The sequence below is a fragment of the Lissotriton helveticus genome, chromosome 4_1, assembly GCF_964261635.1.
Source record: "Lissotriton helveticus chromosome 4_1, aLisHel1.1, whole genome shotgun sequence".
NCBI classification, from domain to species: Eukaryota; Metazoa; Chordata; class Amphibia; order Caudata; family Salamandridae; genus Lissotriton; species Lissotriton helveticus.
Genome location: NC_136063.1, coordinates 721,601,505 through 721,626,378, shown reverse-complemented (window position 1 = coordinate 721,626,378; position 24,874 = coordinate 721,601,505). Strand labels below are relative to the sequence as shown.

Below are 24,874 nucleotides of genomic sequence, written 5' to 3'. Positions count from 1 at the left end.
ATGTGGTGGGCTTTTTAAAGAGGTTCAGCATACGTGCCCAAGTAGCAAGGTCAAGAAAGGAGTATGCAGTTCCTCAGGAGGCTAGGGGTTACTAAGGGGGAGGAGTGCAATCAACTGACTACCAGGAAGGAGGATAGGGAATTCTTCCTTTCGGATTTAGGGCCCTCACACACCCAGCCCGCTGGGTGTCATGCTTCATCATTGGGCATGCTCCTCGTCAGGTCGGCACTGCAATACCTGATGGGCACCCTCAGTGGGGTCTCTTTGGAGGAGATCTTTTAATTCTTGCCGTAAAGGTGAGTGTGTGTAAGGGGACCTAGAGTGTAGAAGTGTAGTGAGATTGGTGTTAAAGAGGTGAGTTAAAACAAGGAAGGGAGAATCAGGGCAACTAATTTAATAATCCTGTCCCCCCCCCTTGGTTAAAAATGGGGTGTTGGCAACTGTCTATGGTGATGTTATAGGCAGCTGCTCAATATATCAAATGTTCAACATGTTTCTTGCCTTAATTGTCCACGAGGGGATCAGCTGGCAATTCTGCAGGACCTAGGAAAATGTTATCTACAGTAAGTAGCTGATAATGAGGTATATTAGTCCAAATATTACCAGTCTGAAAGAACCACTGGTGTCCGGTGTCCATTGGTGCAAAAGTCAATCTAGGAGAGTGCACAAATACATAAAAACAAAAGTCACTTGTAGCCTGACTAACCCAGATCGGATTGTCACAATACCAATTATCTCAATGGTAGCTAAGAATCATATCGCACAACAGTGTGGCACCACTTGGATGTGAATCACTGCGGTGATGACGTATAGTCCAACAAGACTGAGCTGTTAAAAACTTATATTACATGGAGCGGCAGAGTAGTAAAAGGCTGTGGCCACTCACCTATATAAAGTATAGGATGGCCCCATCGGGATTGCGGCATCAAGTGGACACATTTATCCAACAAGTGTCCTAAACGGTGTGGCCATAAGGGAGGGTAAAGTAAAGTAAAATAAAATAAAGTAAAAAGCAAGTTTAAAAACGTCATGTCAATGTAGATGTTAGCTGGGGCGTGGTTGATCCACCGTTAAAAGTGATGGCATTAGAGGGGTGGTACATCTCTGAACGGAAATATTTGCCGTAAGATCACCCCATGGTGCAGACCCCCCACACAACCAAATGCCCACCGGGTGGCGCGCAGAAGTGGCTGAGGAGGCGTGAGATCTGAATGGATCGTGTGCGCCACCCAGGCCCAACAATCTCGCGTCATGACTGTCAACATTAGCCGCGGTCTCCGCCCATGGCAGCCTTGGCGGCACATTGTTGATCCCCCAAAATGTGGAGAACAATTACCGTTAGACAGCACAATGGTAACTGCCAAGGCATCAGTAAACGTTGGTGGATCTTACCTCATTAGCTCCTGTGCACAAGAAGAGAGGACGATACTTACAGCAACTCGCGCCCACTTGGCAGAAAACCTAACTCAGTATGCCGGTTCTGGGATGGTAACTGACCTGACCGGGACCTGCAAAATGCATCCACGGAAATGGCGCGCCTCGGCAATCAACCGCGTCACGTTGCTGGTACTAGAGCGCCTCTTCACAAATCTTATGGTGTGTATTATTGGCGTCCATATATTGGAATTAGTGGAAGGTTCCGGAAATCGGCACCATATTGTAGTGGTGTAAGGAGTGTATGTATCCCCTTATAATTGAAGTCAAAATTACTCAGTTTGGTGGCTGCCTCCATAAAAAATTCAAAAGGAGTGGACCCTAAGTAAGGGGATCAAACTCAAGATCTAGCTCTGCTGGGGGCAGTTCTAGGTATTCTAAGTCAGGAAAATGTGCCAAAAAGTGCGATGCTGGTTTGGAGTGTTGCTATGCTGATGTGAGCTCCCAGTGGCAGGGAGCGGTTGATGACTCCAGCCTGTGTAGTGCAGGGCCAGTGTACAGCCATGTACACAAAGTAACTGTCCGTGGGGCCCAACCTATGATAGTGTAATGTCAGGCTAATGCGATGTGCAACGGTAATGATCCCAGCTAGTGGGTATTTAAGGTGCTCCAGGGGATCGCTTCATTTAACCCATTTATGTCAGAATTCAGGTGGTGGACCCCGCGTTGTTCAATTTGGAATAGCGCTGTGGGGGTATTGACAGATGCACCTCCAGGATCACCCATTGTAGTGACTCACAAGTGTGTTGGCAGTTTAGAAAATGGGTGTAGAGTTGTGTGGTTGCCTTGTGGCACCTACTGTTACTCTCCCAGTGGAGTATATGATGATGTGATAAGACATCTGCTTTCATCACAATTTCTTTTAAAGCCAAAGACTAGGATACCAATAGAAACTGACACTGCAGTACAAGAAATTTAGATTGAGGGAAATGTATTCAGTTTATCAGCTGACATAGATTCTTTAGAGATCATAGCCCCAGGCTGTGCCTCAGTGGGGTTTGATATGCCTTGGTCATTCCCTCATTTTAATGAGTCTTGTAAGGGAGGGAATACTTCATATGGAACAAGTACTGAGAAAGACAAACGTTTCGGCGTTTCTGTATTGGATGCACACTATGGGGCCGATTAGGATGGCGGTTTTTCCGCATCCTCCGGGCCGGCGGAAGTGTCCGCCGGCCTGGAGGATGCGGAAAAACCGCGGCGGAGACTCCAAAGACCCACCGCCAAATTAGGATGGCTGGTGGGTCTGGAATTCCGTCCGCCGCTTTTCCGCCGCGGTCGGCTTCCGACCGCGGCGGAAAAGCTATAACATGGCAGGCGGTGTCTATGAGACACCGTCCGCCATATTATGATGTTGGTGTAAATGTGCTTTTCCACGGCGGCTTTTCCGCCATGGAAAAGCATACGGACATTCACCTTGGGGGCCCGTTGCGGGCCCCCTGGGTGAATGGGGGGTGGGGGGTGCACATGGGGGGTACCTATGGTACCCCCCTGCATTTGCGTACACAAAGCAGCAGGCACCGTGCGGTGCCTGTCGCTTTGTGCATGTAAATGCAACACATGCATTTTTAACATTGCGGCGGGTGCAGCTTGAAGCTGCACCCGCCGCAATGTTAAAAATAGAGGATGTGACCGCCACCCTGGCGGTCACATCCTAATTGCCATGGAGGGACCGCCGCTGCCCATGCACGCAAGTCCGTCCGCCATCCTAATCGGCCCCTATGTGTGGGAGGGTATACTCAGACGTGAGTCCCTTGCTCATTGCACCATCAGGATTCAAGCAAGCCGGGCCGACGAAGGCTGTGATGCCAGACACCGGTCCCCGGAAGCTTGTCTCCTTCCCAGTATAAGAATTGGCTTGGTAGTTTGGTTTGCCCTGTTCCCATCATGCACTGGGACAGGAACAGACTAATTTGCATATAGCCAGGTTCTGAGCTGGGATGGTGCAATGAGCTAAAAAACAGGTGATGGATTAAAACCATGATCTCTTGACTTGGTAAGAGTATTCTGCATCATTCAGAAACTCTGTCCATCACCACCCCCTTTTTCCAAAATCGATTTTATCCACACTATGTGTGGGAGGGTATACTCAGACGTGAGTCCCTTGCTCATTGCACCATCAGGATTCAAGCAAGCCGGGCCGACGAAGGCTGTGATGCCAGAAACCGGTCCCCGGAAGCTTGTCTCCTTCCCAGTATAAGAATTGGCTTGGTAGTTTGGTTTGCCCTGTTCCCATCATGCACTGGGACAGGAACAGACTAATTTGCATATAGCCAGGTTCTGAGCTGGGATGGTGCAATGAGCTAAAAAACAGGTGATGGATTAAAACCATGATCTCTTGACTTGGTAAGAGTATTCTGCATCATTCAGAAACTCTGTCCATCACCACACCCTTTTTCCAAAATCGATTTTATCCACACTATGTGTGGGAGGGTATACTCAGACGTGAGTCCCTTGCTCATTGCACCATCAGGATTCAAGCAAGCCGGGCCGACGAAGGCTGTGATGCCAGAAACCGGTCCCCGGAAGCTTGTCTCCTTCCCAGTATAAGAATTGGCTTGGTAGTTTGGTTTGCCCTGTTCCCATCATGCACTGGGACAGGAACAGACTAATTTGCATATAGCCAGGTTCTGAGCTGGGATGGTGCAATGAGCTAAAAAACAGGTGATGGATTAAAACCATGATCTCTTGACTTGGTAAGAGTATTCTGCATCATTCAGAAACTCTGTCCATCACCACCCCCTTTTTGAAAAATCGATTTTATCCACACTATGTGTGGGAAGGTATACTCAGACGTGAGTCCCTTGCTCATTGCACCATCAGGATTCAAGCAAGCCGGGCCGACGAAAGCTGTGATGCCAGAAACCGGTCCCCGGAAGCTTGTCTCCTTCCCAGTATAAGAATTGGCTTGGTAGTTTGGTTTGCCCTGTTCCCATCATGCACTGGGACAGGAACAGACTAATTTGCATATAGCCAGGTTCTGAGCTGGGATGGTGCAATGAGCTAAAAAACAGGTGATGGATTAAAACCATGATCTCTTGACTTGGTAAGAGTATTCTGCATCATTCAGAAACTCTGTCCATCACCACCCCCTTTTTCCAAAATCTGTATTGGATCCATACATGAATAAAAAGTAGAAGATCCTTCATACGTTGAAACAGAGATTGCAAATATGTAATTATAGAGAGAGCAGCCTACAGACAGATATCCATGTACATTCACACGAAAACACATATAACTACCCGTGCGCACGTACCTTAAGGTGCCCATATTGATAAGCTACCTGGCATTCTCTCATGCATGTACACTGACTAAACGTGTTATGTTGTTATTTTGCTTACTTGTCTTGCTTTATACTGCTTCTGAGAGCAGCTGACAGTGCTACATATATCAGGAGAGTGAAAAAGGGGAAATGATGATAACGTCCGGGGGCGCGGAGCTAGCCAGCTAACAAGATGACTGCATAAGCGGTGAGCTCCCTCGTCGATAACCAATCCTGCATTTATCCTGGTTGAGGTGCAGCAGTTTACGAGCCCCGAACGGTGGTTTGGTGCACCGGAGTTCTGGCGGCTCTGATTCTGAGAAGTCCCGGGCTTGTAGACAGCAAGGACGGCGAAAAACGGCGGCTGAGGCCTGTGGCGCGGGCAAGCCGGCAAGCCACGGACTCGATTTTGGAGGTTGCTGCGGCAGAGCTTCGTCGGGAGGAAGCAGGACGAAGGGGCGGAGCCAGTGGCAGCGGAACGCCGGCCCGCGACCCGGGCTGCAGCAGTGTCGGAACTGACGGTGGGAGTTCCGGACCTTCTCCTCCGCGTGGCCGTGCGGCCCGAGCGACGGACAATGTGAGCGGAGTGGGAGAGTCCTGCGCTCGGGGGCAGCACAGGAGGTATTTGCCCCGGGCAGACGCCCATTACCTGCACAAGAGTAGCGCGGCGGCGGCCATCGCGCCGGGGGTCAGCCCCTGGTATTGATTGATAAGAGGGCACCATTAACCCTTTCTGTGGACATCAGCTGGAGTGCGAGACGGATTGCGGCCCTTCCCACTATTGCCCACTGCGGTGCTAGCGAGACGGCGGGTACTGTCAACGACCGCCATTTTGAGTGGGCCACCCTGGCAGCCATAACCGATCCTGGCCTGCAAGAGTTAGCTGCACCCAGGGCGATACTTTGACGGCGCCTCAGTATAAGGTCCCCAGCACTAGTGAGAACTTCTGAGGACCCTAAGAGGGGGGTGTCCTCTTGCCGCCATATCTCACCCACCCGAAGGGCGACCATCCCGAGGTGCTGGTGGGGCGCAGGTGACGACGCTACCCATAGTGCGGAGACGCGCGCTCCAGGGTGAGGAGCTGCGGGGCGGCGCAGCGCTAAACTGCACCAGAACTTTGCTTACTCCCCGGCTGTGCAGGTCCACATAGGGGCCTACGGGAACGACTGGGACAGGCTGTACCGGTGTGGGCCCTCTACTCCTGGACGCTCCCTGCCTGTGGTCGGTTTTATAGCTTGCCTGCTTGTGTAGGACCAGCCCGCTGCTTGAACTGACTCACCAGGGCTGCAGCGCACCGCCCACTCCTCGATTGACTATGGGGCGCACAGACAGATCGCAACCCAAGCTGTCCTTTGAACATAAGGGCCCTAAGACCAACGAAACTGAGATGAGGAGTGCTAGGGAGGAACGCGAGACATTGGAGGACCACCCACAACAGGATATACGGGGTATGCTCCTTGCCATGGAAAAGAGCCTACAGGGAGGTATAGCCTCGCTTGGCACTAAAATGGACGCCCTATTGTTTCGTATGGATCGTATGGCGGCGCGTATGGATAAACAGGCTGAGCGGATGGATATGGCGGAGCGACGCCTCACCAAAGTGGAAGAAGCGCACACTTCCCTGGACTCGGAAGCTATACAGGTATTCAGAGCCATGCAAGCCCTCATGGACAAGACAGAAGATTTGGAGGCCCGCTCTCAGAGGAGCAACCTCCGAATCACGGGCCTGTCGTAATCCAAGCAGACAGGCAATATGGAGATCTTCGTGGAGAAGCTCCTTAAGACACTTTTTGGGGACTCCGCATTTTCCAATATGTTTGTTGTTGAGAGAGCCCACAGATCTTTAGGTCCTAGGCCCAAACCGGGAGCTCCGCCACGACCTGTTATAGCCAAATTGATTAACTACAGAGACCGTGATACGGAGCTCAAGCTGGCACGCGACAAACAACCGCTGCACTTTGAAGGCTCCATCTTATAGGTGTTCCCGGACTTTACCGCGAAGGTGCAGGAAGCACGACGCCAATTTTCCCCGATGAAGAGACAGTTACGCGAAATGGGAACAGACAATGCAATGCTATACCCTGCGAAGTTAAGAGTCAACCGACAGGGGAAATCCTTCATTTTCACAGACCCTACAGCGCTACAAAAGGCAATGAAGAACTGGCGCAGAGAGAACAGATCTTCCCAGGTCGATACTTTGGCAGAGACAGGCATCGCTCTGGAAGAACAGGATTGAAAAGCTGTCGGACAGATAAGTTCGGAACAGGGGGTCTCTGGGGCATGTTGCCTAGCGAAGGGGGGGGGGCGGATGGGATGATGCGTTAGGGAGTGATATTCTATAGGTTGGCATCCTGAGAGCTGCTGTGCACCGGCCTGTAGCTATGACTCCACACACGCCTTGGTAAGACAGTCTTGCACCTTTGAACAGAGTTTGCACTTTGGTGGGCTCCATCACGGGCTGTGGCTAAGACATACTGACAACGGAGTGGTTACTCTTGCTGGGAGTTCCAAGAACGGACATACACCACAGTGCTCCACGTTAGTCATCGGCAGCTGTGCTTAATTTATGCGTCATTGAGATAGTGCACACAACAGATGAACATGACGACGAGGGAGGGGAAAGGCAGCATGTATTTACAGCCTGTGTAATACTTGCCTACTGTTGGCTACCTTTGCCCACGAGTGAAGTACGCAACCTTAGTCCTTTGGGACTGGAGTTTCGAGGTGTCAGGGGATTTGTTATGTTGGGGAGGATGAAGGGGGAGGAAGGGGAGGGACAGAGTCTGGATCGCGGCCTGGTTGGGCATGGGCAGGCGTTGGTGGGCGTGGGGGGGAGGGAGGGTGCAGTTGCATGGGGGGATTGGGGGAAGGGAGTTTGAGTTTTGAGGTTGTTGTTTACATGAGACCACACATGGCAGGAACAGGGTACATTGATGTACCGGAGATACAGATCACTCCATTGAAACATGCTAACACGCTATGACGACTGAACAGATTAGAGAGGAAGGCGCCAACAACGCGCTAACGATATTGACTTGGAATATACGGGGTCTTAATGACCATAGGAAGGTCCGGAGGGTCCTTCAATACTTTGCCAGATACGGGGTGGATATAGCTCTACTGCAAGAGACACACCTTCCTACGGACAGTCACATGCTCCGCTATAGAGGGCTCTTGGGTAATGTCCACGCAGCAGGATTCACCACACATGCACGAGGAGTCCTCCCATGGGTTAATCCGAAAGCACGACTGACTATGACACCGTTAGTGACTGATGGAGATGGACGCTACACTATCACGAGATGTAAGGGTAGGGGACTGGAGTTCTGTATAATAAATATACGTGGACCCAATTACGACCACCCAGATTTTTTTTCGGAGTTAACGGCTAAGATTGTGACATATTCAGGAGGGGAGATACTCTGGGGGGGGGACTTCAATATGACCCAACACCCACGGTCCTGACCGCCGCCCCTCGGCGGCTGCCAGGGTCTTAGAGACACCGATGTCTCACTCGGACTTACGAGACGTCTGGAGATATTGGTATCCAGAGCTAGGAGGCTATACACACTACTCGGCACAATTCAATATTCACACAAGGATAGATTATTGGCTGGCCACTCCTTATTTGACCTCTACTATTCAAAAATGCGATATACTCCCCCGCATGTACTCGGACCATCCTCCGATCATGATTTCCATGACCACGCCAGTGAGACGGATGCCTCCATTTGAATGGCGGTTTTCCCCTTACTCACTGCTCGACACCTCCTTCAAGGAGGAGCTGGCGAATGACATTGAGGTGTTTTTTGAAGCCAATGAGGGATCTGTAGAAGAGTGTGTGGGAAGCATTCAAATTATAAGTTAGGGGGGCTACAATATCCAAACAAACGGGGGTACTACAGTCGATCAGAGGTAGGCTGCATACACTAGAGTCTAAACTTGGCGCTTTGGAGAGTAGGCGCTTGCATAACCCCGATGCTGAACTTGACAAAGAACTGACAGAAACGCTACGGGAATATAATGAGGAGGCGGACGCAGAGATCAAACACCTAGGTAAATACGCCTCGGCTAGGTCATATGGGGAAAGTGAACGCCCCGGGGCGGTGTTGGCACAGATGGCGCGACGGGCCAGGAGCGAGAGAGGAGTACCCGAAATGAGATGCCCTGTGACGAAGGAACGTCTCTCAGATGCGCAGATAACGGAACGCTTCAGGGAATACTACTCCACCCTATATGCCTCGAGAGGCCCAGCTTCAGTCGAGCGTATACTAGATTACCTTACGAATATAGAATTGCCTTGGTTAACCGACACTCATAGGGGATTCCTGGTGCGCCCGATAGAACGAGAAGAGATAGTCTGGGCGCTCTCGGCTATGAAGTCTGGTGGTGCGCCTGGGAGTGACGGCCTTACACTGTCCTTTTATAAGGCCTTTCTGGACCTTCTACTCCCTAAACTGCTTGCACTCTTCGAAGATATGGCGGATTCGGGCACTATGCCACCATCCATGCAGGAAGCGATATTAGTTGCTATACTCAAGCCGGGCAAAGATGCGGGAGACTGCACTTCCTACCGACCGCTATCATTGCTGAACGTAGATGCGAAGATTTTCGCAAAGTTGCTTGCCAATTGTCTCAGCCCTATGATCTCCACACTTGTGGCCCCAGAACAGGCAGGATTTGTTCCCTCACAAAATCTCACATATAATCTCAGAACGGTCTTCGCTGCTTTTCAGCACATGCGTCCGGAGGTCCCGGCGATAGGTGTCTTCCTGGACATGGAGAAGGCCTTTGACTCTGTCGAGTGGCCTTTTCTGAGGCACGTACTGGGGCGTATGGGTGTGGGTCCTTTGTTCTTGCAACTCCTGAATATTTTATACACCTCCCCCACGGCTCGGGTCCGTATTGGGACGTTAGTCACGGACACCCTCAGTATAGGTAGGGGTACAAGGCAGGGGTGCCCTCTCTCTCCTCTTTTATATGCACTAGTTGCAGAACCCTTGGCCTGTGCCCTACGCGAATACCACAGTCACCGGGGAATAAGATTCCCTACATATAACTTGATAGTATCCACTTACGCTGACGATACTCTGCTGTATGTCAGAGACCCGGAATCTCACCTGTCGACGGTACTTCGAGAAGTTGTACTGTTTAGCTCACTGTCTGGGATATATGTGAACTGGAGCAAGTCGTTCATGTTTCCCCTTACTCTGGCTACAAAACAATTTGATCCAGAGTACCCCATATTGTGGACCACAGAGGCGGTACGCTACCTGGGTATTTGACTACATACTGACTCTGAGGTGATACTACGAGAAAACTATGGCACTGTGGTTTCGAAACTAGAGGATGACATTAACAAATGGATTGCGTTGCCATTGTCATTATTGGGACGCATTTCGCTCATGAAGATGGTGGTGCTGCCTCGCCTTCTGTTTTTATTCTGCAACATCCCCATGGTATTGTCCTCTAGTTTCTTCAATCAGTTGCGAGCACTGATGATCCGACTAGCATGGGCTGGAAAACAACTGAGGGTGGCGTGGAATATACTCACACGCCCATATGCTTCAGAGCGACTGAATGCCCCGGATTTAGAATTATATTACCGAGCGACACAAGCAGCTCCAGCATACCACTGGATCCATGGGCCGACAAACATTGCCCATACACGAATTGAAAATATCGTTGCAGATCCTACGCCCTTATCGGCGCTACTGGCGAAGCCTAGAGACCAAAGAACGGGTCTACTGGATTCTCTGAACTCGGTGACACATGCTTGGCATCACCTGATGGACGGGCAGGTATGTAGTCTGATGTACGCTCCAGAAGCCAAGATTGAGTGGTGCTCGTGGCTGCTGCCATGTCTGGATGAGGCAGTGCTGACAGCTTTGAAAGCACTAAATATCCACAAGATGGGTGATTTGTTCGCTGCGGGCGCAGTCCGGACATGGGACGACTTAGAGACAGGTAGCCGAGCGGAACACCCACTGAGACGCTTCCAGTATCATAGAGTGAGACATGCGCTACGGTCGCTTCTGGGCACGGAGATGGAGGAACCACAGACTGTCACAACGTTTGCCTATGTGGTTTCTGCGAAGTCCCCCGCTAGACTCATAGCTAAATTGTATGTCATGGCCTTGGAGGAAAGGAACGCTGAGTATGCCGAATCCAAGACTAGCATGGCAGACGGACCTCGAAATAGATTTAAACGACGAAGTCTGGCGATATTGCTGCTTAAGCACCAAGCGCATCTCCCTTAATGGGAGGCACAGGTTAATCCACTTTAAATACTTAAAGAGGACTTACTACACTCCGGAAAGGCTACATAGATACAAACTTCGCGAGGACGCTTGTTGCGAGAGGTGCGGGACGGAGACGGCAGACTTCCTACACGTGGCATTGTCCTGCCCTGTGATACAAGCATTTGGCAGGGGGTGTACAGAGAAGTTAACGACACTACACAGCTGACACTAACACCTGATCCTTTGCTGGCACTTTTAGGCTACTCCAAGCCCTTACGATCGGCGCACAGACGACTGGTAGACATGGCGTTCTTAATAGCTAAGAGGTGCGTGGCCCTGCACTGGATGCGGGGGCCTCCCCCCACCCTGACGCAGTGGTCAAGGGAGATTACATATTGCTGTACTCAAACAGAACTATATTGTGACCTTTTGCCCCCCCCCCCCCCCCCGCAATATGCCTAAAAACTTCTGGGCTTGTTTCCTTGAGAGAAGACAGACACTGGATGTAGAGGGTGAGGCTGATGCTGCCACTAGCCCGGAGACAGACAGGACTGCCACTAACCCCCCCCCCCCCCCCCCCGGGCTGAAGATGATACGATTTATGAGATGATACATGGTGGGCTACGGGCACGGAGAAGGAATGTGTATGTCCGTAATACCTTTTGAATGCATCCATGAGTGCTCCGCTGCGCAGATAGCGTGTGACATGTTCCCCTTACAGAACAGTTACTTATGAAAAGCCTGTACATAACCATCTGTACCTTGCTGAGATTATCTATACCCGCCAATGCCTGTGTGGATTGTTTTGTTTTCCTTCCTTTTGTCCTTTCTGTACTTTTGAAAAAATGCCAAAAAAGACATTAAAAAAAAAATGATGTTAACGTCCAATGAATTGACAGATTTCTTCCTCAAAATGGGTGGGGGCGTAGTTGCCAGCCTATCTTGAATACAGGGACAGCAATGAGAGGGAAACGGGCTGCAGCAGATGCACAAAAAGAGCAGACGAGGGTAGTAGTGGGGCATGCAGTGCTGAGAGAGCACCTGATGTAGAGTTGTAAAGGATTGTAGACTGTCAGAGAGATGCTGCATGCCATGACATCCAGCTATGCTGGTCCATAAACCAACGCAGAGGATGCCACAATCAACATACCTACATGCACATCAGCTGGCACACATAACGAGAGGCAGGGAGCGGAAGTGGAAAAAGAGGGATGAGCAAATGCACGATATCGTTTTAAGGTCCACGAAGTCTTCAGAAATCAAATTTTAAAACGAGATGAATTGGAATGAATGGAATCGGCATTAAATGCCGAATTACCCCTTGAGCTCTCCTTCGTGGAATCACGAGCACTATTCGATGAAACGCTTCGTTGTCCATCCACATTCAAATGATGCCTTCTTTACTAACATCATATATATGGAACCCTCAAATGATGTTCCTTCCCAATCTCATTACTCAATACTGACATATGACTTAGGTTTACCAGATCCCTCATTCTGCACTGAACACTTTGAATCCTGTCATACACATTCCATTCCATTGCTATCGAATGTAGTAGTTAATAGAAGCAAATTAAAGCAACCCAAAAATTCACTGTTTTTTTTTTTAAATGAAAGTCCAGGACGAAAATACAGTGGTGCCGAGCTCGATGGAAAATGCCTGCTACATTTTTAATTATTTTCATATTGTTGCTTTCACACAAACGAAATGTGCCTTTTCATTTCACTTAGAGATGAGAAAAGAAAAGAAAACGCTAGAGACATCAGTTGGAGCTATTACATTTGCTCGACATTCATTTGTGTTCACTGTGTCTTCTTTGTGCTCTTATTTCACACCAATTAGATTGTTTTGTCATTTGGGTATCAGATGCAAGCATATCAACTGTTGCACAAGTTCTTTTGAATCCCTTACCATAGTTAACTGTCTGCATCTCTGTATTTTTCTTGCATCTAAGAATTCCAATGCAATAAATCACTGTAAAGTGAGGATGGGTTCAACACACTGAAAATGAATGAGTCACTATTTTCAAGCAAGCATGGCTGTTGATCCCACAGCGATCACGAGGAATGTCTGCCTCAAAGTGCTTTCTGTAAAAACTGAATTTGTGTATTCTTTTCCCACGGGCCACCAACGAAAGCATGTAAATTGTGTTAGCATGTAAGAAAATGATATTGCTGTCGTTGGGCATGGTAGCTGCACATTTCTCTCTTTCAATAAATTAAATAGATTTTTTCATATTAAACCACTAGTCCCTTCTTGAAAATTATAATCAATATTTGAATGAATGGTGCAAGTACCATTAGATAAAACTCAAAAATGTTCTCAGTTACATTTTGTGAATATCTGTGCCCGAATGAGAATAGCGAGACATTTTTCTCTGATTTATTCCCTGGCGTTTCAGCCCCTGTCCAAGTTTCTTCTTGTAACAGTTGGGATTGTAACTCCACCTTACACCCAGTGGCGGAGTTTTTGGCTCAATTGGCTCAACAAGTGACCGCTTCGACCCCCCCCCCCCAAAAAAAACAGACAGGCCTTGGCACAGGAACTGACAGATCGCAGTATGTTAGACGCTTGCCATCACACTCATCCGAATGACAGGAGAGCTATGTTTTACTTTCACGTTCATAGGTCATCCCCAAGGACAGATTAGTAGTTTACAGAAGAGAGGGTCTCTCATACGATCTTGTCTTGTGAAAAACGGACCCAGATTGTCTCTGACCAAACGCCAGTGACCCTGACATTCGAATATGCTGAGTTCCCTATACAAACTTGCAACAGGCAGTAGCGTATGACTGAGATACCATTTCAAGACCCAGTAGTTCACCAATTTTCTCTCACCATGCTTCTTCTCTCGTTGAATGTGGAGAAGGCATTTAACGGAGTCAATTGGAGGCTCCTTGTACGGTTTCAGATAAAGTAGGCCTTGGCCCTAACATTATGTTCTATATTGTGGCAAACCTTTAAAATCCAAACACTAGATTTAGATGCAATGGTGTGGTCTCCTATACCACTCACTTGAGATACACGACAGGGGTGCCCCCTGTCACCATCCATATTTACCCTTGTCATGAAGCTGCTGGTCCCAAAAAAATGGACCCACCTTAATCAAGGCACAACCGTGGGTCCTAGCATATAGAAATGGCCACTCTTTGCAGATGACATATTTTGCTTCATAATGCAACCTCTACATTTAATCGCAGAACTCTGAGATTTTGACAGAGGCTCTGATTCTTTATTAATTACCCAAAATCTACAGGACTGGGTATACCAATGTTCTATGATGACATGATAACCACAATGCATATGGAAGGATTTGAGACATCTTCTCTTCACAAGAACTGGGAGTAAGATCATAGCCTCTCTGTCCCAGCTACATGAAAACAACCTGCCCTCACATTTAGCTACTCTTTTAAGGCTCTACATTGTTAGGGCAAATTGGAATTACCTTTGTTTGGATGCATTGTAGGCATAAAAATAGATTTATCCCATGGTTGTTAAGTGTGTGTCAAACTCTCCAATTAATTATAAATCCTAATACTCTGATAATCATACTACTAAAAATTATGTACATTTATGTGGGACAATACCATCTTTTGGATATCAACAAAATATTATTTAATCTATATATGAGTGTGGTTTATCCTTTCCACATTTAGAACCCTACTTCCAGACTACTCAGTGTCAACCCTTGTTAGATATTCCAAGCACAAATGCGGAGAAACTCTTGGAACAAGTTAAAAGAAGTTTCACTAAATTACCTCCACTTGCTCTTCCTTGGCCACTGCTCAATTTTGTGACATGGAAAGTCTATTAATGCTAACTAAAAATATTTTGAGACGTTGGTCAGCGACAACAGAAGCAGGGGGGTGATTATGTTCCCTTCCTCCCTCTCAGATTCTAAACATTCCTGATTTTCCAACAAGCATATATGAAGGAGGCATTAAAAGACATGTTTGTAGTCCCTAAAGTGACACTAAAGGACTTATGTGATAGGGGTCAGCTCAGGTGACAGGCATTCTGACAAAAACTATGTCAACTCCCTAGAAGTGATGTTTTGAAAATATTTGGAAATAGCATATTGGGGTCAACAAAAGAAAGATAAAGAGGTGCTCCTCCAACGTCTCCCTCCATTGCAATAATTTCTGAAAAGTGGTTTGTTGAAGAGAACGACATCAAATTTGTACTGATTACTGAACAATAGACACTGGATGACGACACACCACCGATATGGGTACACGTGGGAATCTGAACTGTGAGCACAAAGAACGAAGGATTCATAGTTGCATATATGGTCATGAGCAACACATGCACCTATCTGCACACAACATAAAGAAATAAGTTATAAGATTATTCTTTGGGGGCATCTCACCCCAGTCAAGCTTGACACAATGTTTGGCACATCTGCTGTATTTTGGAGAGGGTGTAGGGAGAGGGGAACGATAGCTCATAAATGGTGGCACTATGGTCTAGCTCAAGATTTGGGAAAGAGGTTATAGAACAGATTAAGCTAATAAATCCTATGGAGCTATCTATGAATCATCTGACGCTGAGGTACACTGAGATATGGGTGATGACCTGAAATATCAACTGAGAACATTTTTTACAATCCTCTTGCTTGTGGCTTGCTTTACAGCAGAACAACAACATTGTGGGACCACTTTCTGCCCATAACCACTTGAACAGCCAATTTGCTTTTGCAAAAAAATATTTTTCACCAATTTCTTTTTTCAGACTTCGTTACATGTCATTTTTCACTCCATTACTAATCCACACTTTCGCTTGCGATAATACACATCCGCATGCAAGGAAATCCATTTCCCAAATTTCTGATGCTTTTGCTGGGCCATCCGAGCCTCTCTTCAAAAACACGACTGAAGCCAAATTCATCAATAGCAGTTTATTGAAGTCCAATGCATTTCGGGCCTCTTGGGCCCTTCGTCAGGGAATACTGTAAATCACAATTAACATACTTTAGTGTTCCATCCACAAATATGCGCACTAAGATCACATGTTTAAACAAACATGTAAATCACAATTAACATACTTTAGGGTTGAAGCAGTCGGGGTTAGAGCAGAGTAATTAATTATTCACAGAGTGAAAGGAAGTTTGAGACGTTAATGGCAGAGTGAGCTGTTTGGCAAAGACACTAGGGGGTGATGCTGTTTAGTAATGCAAACAACGTATTTAGAAGCAATGAGTTGTTGCGACTAAGAAGAGAGGTGTTTTTTTAAACATGAGTTTTTCCAAACATGAGCTTTGTTTAAACATGTGACCTTAGTGCGCATATTTGTGGATGGAACACTAAAGTATGTTCATTGTGATTTACAGTTTTCCCTGCCGGAATTCACGGATTCCTCAGAAGAGCCCCAATGGGGCCCTGCTGTGCGCTTCACACGCTGTCACTGACCCAAGAGTCCGATTTATTATGGTCATTTTCTTAATGATCCAACCGTAACGTTTTATTGTATAGTGCACTAATCCCTCAGCACAGAAGCACTATATAAAACCGTTATATAAAATAAACAAGAATCATTTAGCAGCTTGACTGGCCAGAAAGACAGAGCTGAGAATTTGCGGGGCCCAAAAAGAGAGACCCTGAAAAGTCCACACTTGGAGTACAGGATGGGATGTGCTGCTGGAGGAAAGGGGATGTAGAAGGAGTGTAAATAGGGCATACCAGGTGCAGTGTAGGTCACCATTTCTAGTCACCTACACTTGAGTGAAAGGAGTTTGGGCGATGGTGAATTGCTAGAGTAGGTGTCATTCACTTGAGGCATGGTTTGAATTCATAACTCCCTTTACTGCAGTTCCAAGGTTTGAACAGTAGATAGAGAGGCTTCTTCATTTCAGTCTATCTCATTTCCCTGCTCTGTAGTCAATGGATTTCCTCCCTATTATCGTGTTTCTCTCACCCATGAGCAGTTCAGTCTTAGTGATAGAATGATGTGTCATTTCACTGCTGACGTCACACCTCACTTTGCATTGCATACCATTTCATTTTTCATTTTTCACTGCTCAAAAGCAGTGGGGCAACTCTCCTACGCCTTAGCGGAGGAGCTGCCGCTGGTAAATAGTCTCTCACTTTGCATTGCATGTGAGAGACTATTTACCAGCGGCGGCTCCTCTGGTAAGGCGGAGGAGAGTTGCTCCACTGCTTTTGAGCAGTGAAAAATGAAAAATTAAATGATAAATCATTTTATTTTCCCTCGCTTACTTCCTGCAGCCGATCCAAGAGTGGGGTCCTCCATTCCTATACGTCGACCCAGCTGCAGAAAGGAGGAGAAGTGGTAGGTAGCACTGCTTCCAGTGCGCTTGACGGTTTGGCCGGCCGTCTAAGGTCAGCCAAACCATCATGCGCACTTAGATCTGTCCGCCTGAGCTGGGCTTTACAGCCGGGTGGTGAACAAGCAGAGGGTCGAAGGCCTTCAGTGAGCATCTAAGTGTGGTGCTCACACCAATCACGGCGCTGCTCTCATGCTGGGTAATACCAGCATGAGAGCAGCTCTGGATTGGCGTAGGGGACCCTGTGGCACGACTGTAGTTGAGGAGCAGAGACCAGAAGAGCACAGACGCTGCAGAATTTCCCTCGCGCTGGCCTTCCTGCGCATCACACCACTTAAATGACAGCAGCCGCCACTGGAAAAAAGATTCCCAGTTTGACAATAGATCACCTTTTTCTTCACAAGTAAGGTTACAGAAAACAAACACACTGTGAATACCATACAAGTGACTGCATTCTGAATTTCGCAGACAATACATACACGTAGGGAATTAATTGTGTGAACTGTGGAACATCTCGGCAATGCTGAGTTAATGCATCTGCACTCTGGGTTTCATGATTGTTCTCCGAGTCTGGCCCTCAGTGTTTTGATGTGGCCATGAAAAATTAAAACAGGGAGGTGGCAATCAAAACCAAACTATAGGAGAGTGAGCTAATGCGCCTCTGATTAAGGTCTTCATTTGTTTCAGATTAACAGTTGATTTCACTCACTGCCCTTATTTGATTTACTTCCTATTGTTCTGATTATAGCTCTAGTGGGCTTGGTCGCTTTCTAAAAATAACTAATAACAATAAAATGTAATGCCTTACTATTTTTAAATGATGCCCTCCCAAATTCGATTTGCAGCAGTGATGCATTTTTATAATGTGTTAAATTAAGAACAAAGAGCGTTGGGGAAAGGCACATGGATTTACCTCAAAAAGCATTCTTTACTTACCGAATATTGCATAAATTATTCCAATAGTGATGTCAGCTGACTCAGGAATGTTTGAGTAGAAGGTTCTGTTACCCAGAGAGGAGGTCATCTAAAAAACAGTAAACTGTGAATACATATCTTGTTAGAATAACAAAGATATTGCGATGAAAATTAACCACAAACAGACACTGTATATAGACCTTGTCTCTGCCTAGACGTTAATAAATGCATAAGTTTCTTATAAAACTCACATAACACTCACATAACCCCCCACGTCTGATCATATCTAACTTCTTTTTTTTTTATTCAAATCTTTTTTATTGAAGATTGGAGAAAATTGAAAACAAAGACAATACAATAAGTCTTCCAATGCATAGATGGATGTAGTGATGGCACAAGGACTCTTACAATAATCAATAATCAATAATCAAATCAAATGAAATGAACAAAGAGAAAAAGGGGGGAAAGGAAAGAGGAAAGGAGAGAGAAAGAAGGAAAAAGAGAAAAAAGGAGATAGAGAGGACAGGTGCATCAAATCAACAATAGCAATCGGTTTACAGAGGCATAGGTCGCAGTGTAGGCGGTAACAAGGACACAGTAAAACATTCTATATAGACCGACAGTCCGTTAACGTGTGTATCATGGAGGGTCAAAGTGTGAGGATGACGCATCTAAAGAGGACCACAGTCTTTTGTTCGAAGGCTTCCATATGGCTGACTGCAGTGCTGGATTATCCGCCCCTCTCAAGAAGGAAAGCCATTCCAACCATATTTTAAAGTTGACTTCAGCAAAGTTTTTCCATTTATACAGGATGACCTTGCACCCCAATGTTAACATGACGTCTAGCAGTTGTCGGTCATGGATGTCCGGTAGGTGTGTTTCTAAGGGTCCCAAAATGACATATACAAATTCCTGTACAGGTGTGATGCCAAATATTCGATGGATATATGCAAATATTTTATTCCAAAATGATCTTAATAAAGAACAATCAAAAAGCATGTGCGCCAGGTCTCCAGGTGCTTCCTGGCAGTTCCAGCATGTAGGCGTATCCCTCAGCTTACATTTAAACAGTTTCTGAGGGGTCCAGAACACTCTGTTCAGCAACATGTATTTCGTTTGACATAGAATCGGGGATACCTTATTTGATAATGCAGTGTTGTGTATTACCTCCCAATCTATTGGTATACCTGTTGAGTTAGGTTCCGACTCCCACTTGCCTTCCGTTAGTTTATGTGGTTTCTTGGGCAGGGGGAGAAGCAATTTATATATTCTGGACACAAAGTGGTCAGTATGGTACAGTATTCGGAGACGGGTCAGCAGCCAGGGTAAGTCTGTAGTAAGGGCACGCTTAGAAATGGCGGCTTTCAATTTCAGGAATTGATAGAATTCTATGGGTGGCAAATTGAATTTCTTTTGCAGTGTCGAGAAGGGCAGGGGCCTGCCATTTTCATAAAGATCAATTACCATATGGATACCACATGTGGCCCATAGTTCCCAGTAGAGAGTCTTCCCCTCTATTCGAAACATAGGGTTATGCCATAACGAGAGTAGGGTGGATTTCTTAATCATCAAATTAGTTTTATGGGACTGTCAAGTCTGAGAAGCGCCCTTCTGGTATTTAATAGGATGTATTTGGAATGGGGGACATGGGACAAGTCCATGCTGAGTAGAGCCGCTAGGGGTGCACCCGCCATTAGTGACCGCTCAATAGATAACCACACCGGAGTATAGGATGCAGCGTCAACCAGCCAGAGAGCCCCCTGCTTACAGAGGAAGGCTGTCTGGTAGTTCCTGAACGAGGGTAGGCCCAGGCCGCCTTTTACTTTTGCAAGTTGCAATTTTTTCAGTGATATCCTGGCTTTTTTCCCTTGCCACAGGAACTCACCATACAGTCTGTCCACTTTTTTGATAAATTCGTCCGAAAAAGTCATTGGGAGCATGCAAGCCAGGTAGTTAACCAGGGGTGTGCACATAATTTTGAGAGTCTCAGCCCTACCCCACCAGGATAAAAATTTGGGTGACCAGCCATCCAACAACGTAGATATCTTTTTTAACGTTAATTCTTCATTCACTTTCAGGGTCGTTATCAAGTCTTTCTCGAAATCTAAGCCCAGGTATTTAAAAGCTTTTGGCTGCCAAGTGAGGCCAGATGAACCAAGTATGTCTTTACCCCCGATGTTGTTTAGTAGCTTGACTTCTGTTTTGTCCTTGTTCAGCCTGTACCCTGAGACTTCATAAAACCCATTAATTGTGTCCATTAAGGCCGGGATAGCCTCGTCAGCTTTCTCCGTCAAAATCAGCACATCATCGGCGTATGCAGTTAATTTTACAGTACAGTCATCAAACGGGATACCAGCAATGGTCTCATTATGTCGAATATGATATAGAAAGGGTTCTATAGCTAGTAAGAACAGAGATGGTGATAGTGGGCACCCTTGTCTTGTTCCCTGTTTCAAGCAGAAAGAAGAGGAGAAGGAGCCACCCGCTCTAACCTTAGCGGTAGGACCGGCATACAGAGCCATTACAAGTTTAGTGAATGTCTTCCCTAGATTAAATTTGTGTAAAACTGCCTCAAGGAAGGTCCAGTCCACCTTGTCGAAGGCTTTTTCAGCATCTAGTGTGACTGCTACCGTGGGGGTATTCAGAAGTTTTGCTTTTTCTAGGGCATGGGCTAGTACTCTGGTGTTATCGCTGGACAGTCTATGTTTTAGGAAACCCGATTGAGATGGGTGTACGAGGGCAGGAAGAACTTTCTGTAAACGGGCTGATAAAATCATGGCTAGTAACTTACAATCTAAGTTAATCAGGGAAATCGGTCTATAATTTTTGGGTAGTGACGGGTCCTTGCCATCTTTTGGTAGAACCGCGATAGTCGCCTCTGCCAATGTGCCTCTCACTTCACCTGACTCCGTGAACTCGTGGAAGAGGTTCAGAAGAGGTTTGACTAGATCTGTGGCGAAACTTTTGTAAAATTTAGCCGTAAAGCCATCAGGGCCTGGTGCTTTCCCACATTTCAACCCCCTGATTGCTTTCTCCACTTCATTAGCCGAGACCGGTTCATTAAGGCTGTGTTGTTCTTCCGGCCCTAGCATTGGTAGGTCACATTCCTGCAAATACCCTTGAATTTTGTCCTCAGCAACCGAGTCATTCTTAGCATACAGGTCTTCATAGAAGTCTTTAAAGACTTCAGTTATTTTTTGGGGCTCCGAATGGCCTACTTCCGCAGAGTCCCTTATGATATTAATTGTATTTTTGTGCACTTTGAACTTTAGGTATGCAGCCAGGCTTTTACCAGCCTTGTTAGATTCACAGAGCTTAAATCTTCGCCTTCTATCTAGCCATACTCCTGCTCTGTCGCTCACCAGCTTGTTATATTCATATTTTCTGTTGGTCATGGTATTGAGTGTCTCCCGATCCCTTGTCCTTTGGTGTCTGTTTTCTAGGTTAGCTATCTCAGCTTCTAACGCTTCCAATTTTGCATTGCAATCTCTGTTCATTGCTGAACGGATTTTGATGCACACCCCCCTTAAGGTACTTTTCAGAGCTTCCCAACGCACAAGGTCTGAAGTGTCACCTCTTTTGTTTATCTCTAAATACGAACGAATTGCCGTTTGGATGGAAGTTTTATTTTGTTCTTTATTTAAGATTTCCTCATTAAGTCTCCATGACGTTTGTTTGGGGGACGGTTTGATGTTGCTGATGGATAGAGAGATACATGAGTGGTCTGACAGGACTCTCAGTTCTATTGATGTATCCTCAATCCTTGCAATGCCATTTTGTGTGATGAGGATGTAATCAATGCGGGAGTATGAATCGTGAGGGGATGAGTAAAATGTGTAGTCCCTGTCAGTAGGGTTTTGTAATCTCCACGTATCAACCAGATTAAACCGTTGGCACAATTTAAGGAAAGCATTATGTGATTTGTTCGGTTTAAACACACACTTCGAATCTCTGTCTAGGGTAGGGTCAAATGGAAGGTTAAAATCACCCCCTAGTATATGTACTGCCGTGTCAGGTATCGTTGCAATCTGTTTGACTAAGTCCTGCCAGAAGTCTAGGTCATTGGTGTTAGGTGCGTATATGTTAGTGACAAAGAATTCCGTGTTATCCCTGGCAAGCTTTACTGTGACCCAGCGCCCCTTTTCGTCAGATGAGGAAGACAGTAATTCTATCTTTGATCTTTTTGATAATAATATCAGAACTCCATTCTTTTTACCAAGTGCACTTGACCCCACGACCTCCGAATAAAACTTATTGCGTAGAGTATAGAACTGTTTGGCGTCTAGTTTGGTTTCCTGCAACATAACAATGTCTCCTTTCTGCCTGCGTACATAGTCTAATATCTTCTGTTTTTTTATGGGTTGGTTCAGACCTTTAACATTCATAGACAGAATTTCCAGTTGGTCAGGTGAGGTCGTTCCAAGTGGAGTGGAGAGTGTGGTATGTGACATTTATACTAGTGTGTGTAACATGAGTGCATTATGACTCCCAAAAAGTAACGTGCCACGTGGCACCTTATATGAGGAGCTCCTTGTTTGAGCAATATGAGGTAACACGGGTAGAAACCATGAGCAGACGCTTGGGCACACAGAGATAAAACATGGATGATTTGAGTATGATTATACAGATACAGCCTGTGAGTGATACAACTTGTCCAATCAAGAATAAAGGGATAGATTAGAAGAGAGAGGAAAAGCAGAGAAGAGAGAAAAGAAAAAAGAAAAAGAAGTAAGAAAGCAAACCCTAACACGTAACACACATCCCCCCCTCTCCCCCATATCCCCCCACCCCACCCACCCCAACTGTAGTGCAGAAGCATGGCGACGCGAGGAAAACCGCAGTAACCCTCCCGTCCATACCAATCTAGCATAAACATTGGAACAACTATGCTTAATGCATATAACCATCCACGTAAGCAGTAATGACATTTAAATGGTGTGATTTTACCATAAGGTACAATCTGGATAACAGGATGTAATCTGAATTACTTCTATTAGGTTATAGCAGTAGAACGGCAAATAAAAGCAACATGAAGTACATGAAGTACACTGAGGACCTTCTTAGGATATTATAGCATCATATCCATCGCCAGGGCACCCATAAGGGCCAGTAGATTCTAGGCCTATTCCATATTGATAAGTAGCAAAAACAAGAGCACTAAACTGCCAACTAGCATTCTCTTTAGTCTAAACATCTCAGCACGGCCGTGCTGAGACCTGAGCAGCACCAAAGGCACATATCGGTGTACTGAAATATGGACATATTCAGATCATTCCGAGTTACGCCACTTCGGAACTAGTGACAATATACACCAAGCAGAACAAATCCAATCAAGTCAAAAGGTTAGATCAGCAACAGCAGATCGATATCAGTTCGATAACAAGAAGTGAAGAGCAGAGAAATTGTCAAAATGTGGGGCCAAACCCCTCCACCATAGTACAGCTCACGGCATCACTTCCAATGTCAGAAGAAGACTGCGAGCATGGAGCCTGATCCGGCAGGTGACAAGCCTACCAGGCCTGTGATCCTATCAGTATAGAGATAAGCAACTGAAACAGCAACTCCCCGCTATGTTCATTTGTAACCTGAAGCCGAGGCCGCCATATTCTCTGGAATGTTGGTTTCCATGTCGCGTTCCATGTCACGGCCTTCCATATCCTCGAGCATGCGTCTGAGTTTCATAGGATCTGTGAAATAGTGAGACGAGCCGCGTATTGTTACTCTGTATTTCGCCGGGCCCGCAAAGCCAAATTGATATCCCCTCGATTTTAGTTGTGGTCGCAGGGCTAAGAAGGCCTTCCTGATCTCTACAGTCTCCTTGCTATAGTCTTGGGAGATGTAGATCTTTGCATCCCTCCATAGAATATGATTGTGCTTCCGAACAAAGGCGAGTATTTGCTCCACATGTTGGTAGCGCAACGGCTTACAGACGATGGGCCTAGGACCTTTTTGCGTCTTGGTGATTCTTCCGGGCACTCTGTGCGCTCTATCAAACTCTAGAGGATTGGCAAAAGTCATACTCGTGGCCTGAGCAAACCATGATTCCAAAAACTGGATGCACGACCCATCAGAATCTTCGGACCCCTCCGGAACCCCAAAAATGCGCAGGTTCCCTCTTCTATTTCTATCCTCCAACTCAGCCAGCCTTCTAGTAGTTTGGTCAGAGGAGATGTGTAGGTGTTTCATGGCTGCACAGTTTTTAACTTCGATGTCTTCCAAACGGCTTATCCTGGATTCCGTTTCTGTCAGGCGCGCGTTGGTGTCTCTAATATCTTGACGGATCGCCACCACTTCCTCCTTGGTGACCTTAGCTAAGTCTCTCACTTCGTCCAACCTATTTAAGATCATATCAAGTGCCTCCGTGGAGACTTTCTTTGGCTTGTCCGGCGATCCCGGGTTCGAATGTCCTGATTTGAGCCTTTTTAGGGTGCCTTGATCCTTGGTTTCCATTGTGATTTTATTTTTTGGAGCTTTGAGTGACACAGTCGCGCTGTTGTGAGTAAGAGAGTGAAGGTAAGTCGGTAGGAAAAATAGCCTTGGTGCGCCTAGTAGTTGTGGTGTGTCGCCAGGATGGTACTGAAGTGCGAGGCGTCCAAAGAGTTACTCAGGGATTGCACTTGGTATCATGGGAAAAGTCACCATGGACTGAGAGCAGGCATTACCTTCTTAATGCATCCCTATGGCATTCATATGGCCCCAATGCATAGATCCCTCGTTGCCCTCGTTGACAGATCGTG

At 46.5% G+C, this 24,874-nt stretch overlaps 1 protein-coding gene across 3 annotated transcripts in view; it reads right to left on the bottom strand.

The window, feature by feature from the left end:
* LOC144828837 (opsin-5-like) overlaps positions 1-24,874 on the bottom strand; it is a 1,422,400-nt gene that overhangs the window by 686,926 nt on the left and 710,600 nt on the right. For 2 of the 3 annotated variants that reach the window (XM_078687370.1, XM_078687368.1), the window contains one exon: positions 18,159-18,261. In XM_078687370.1, the coding sequence (XP_078543496.1) occupies positions 18,159-18,246 (88 nt within the window). In that variant the 5' untranslated portion in view covers positions 18,247-18,261. The remainder of the gene's footprint in view (positions 1-18,158; positions 18,262-24,874) is intronic. The other variant, XM_078687369.1, reaches the window with a different exon arrangement.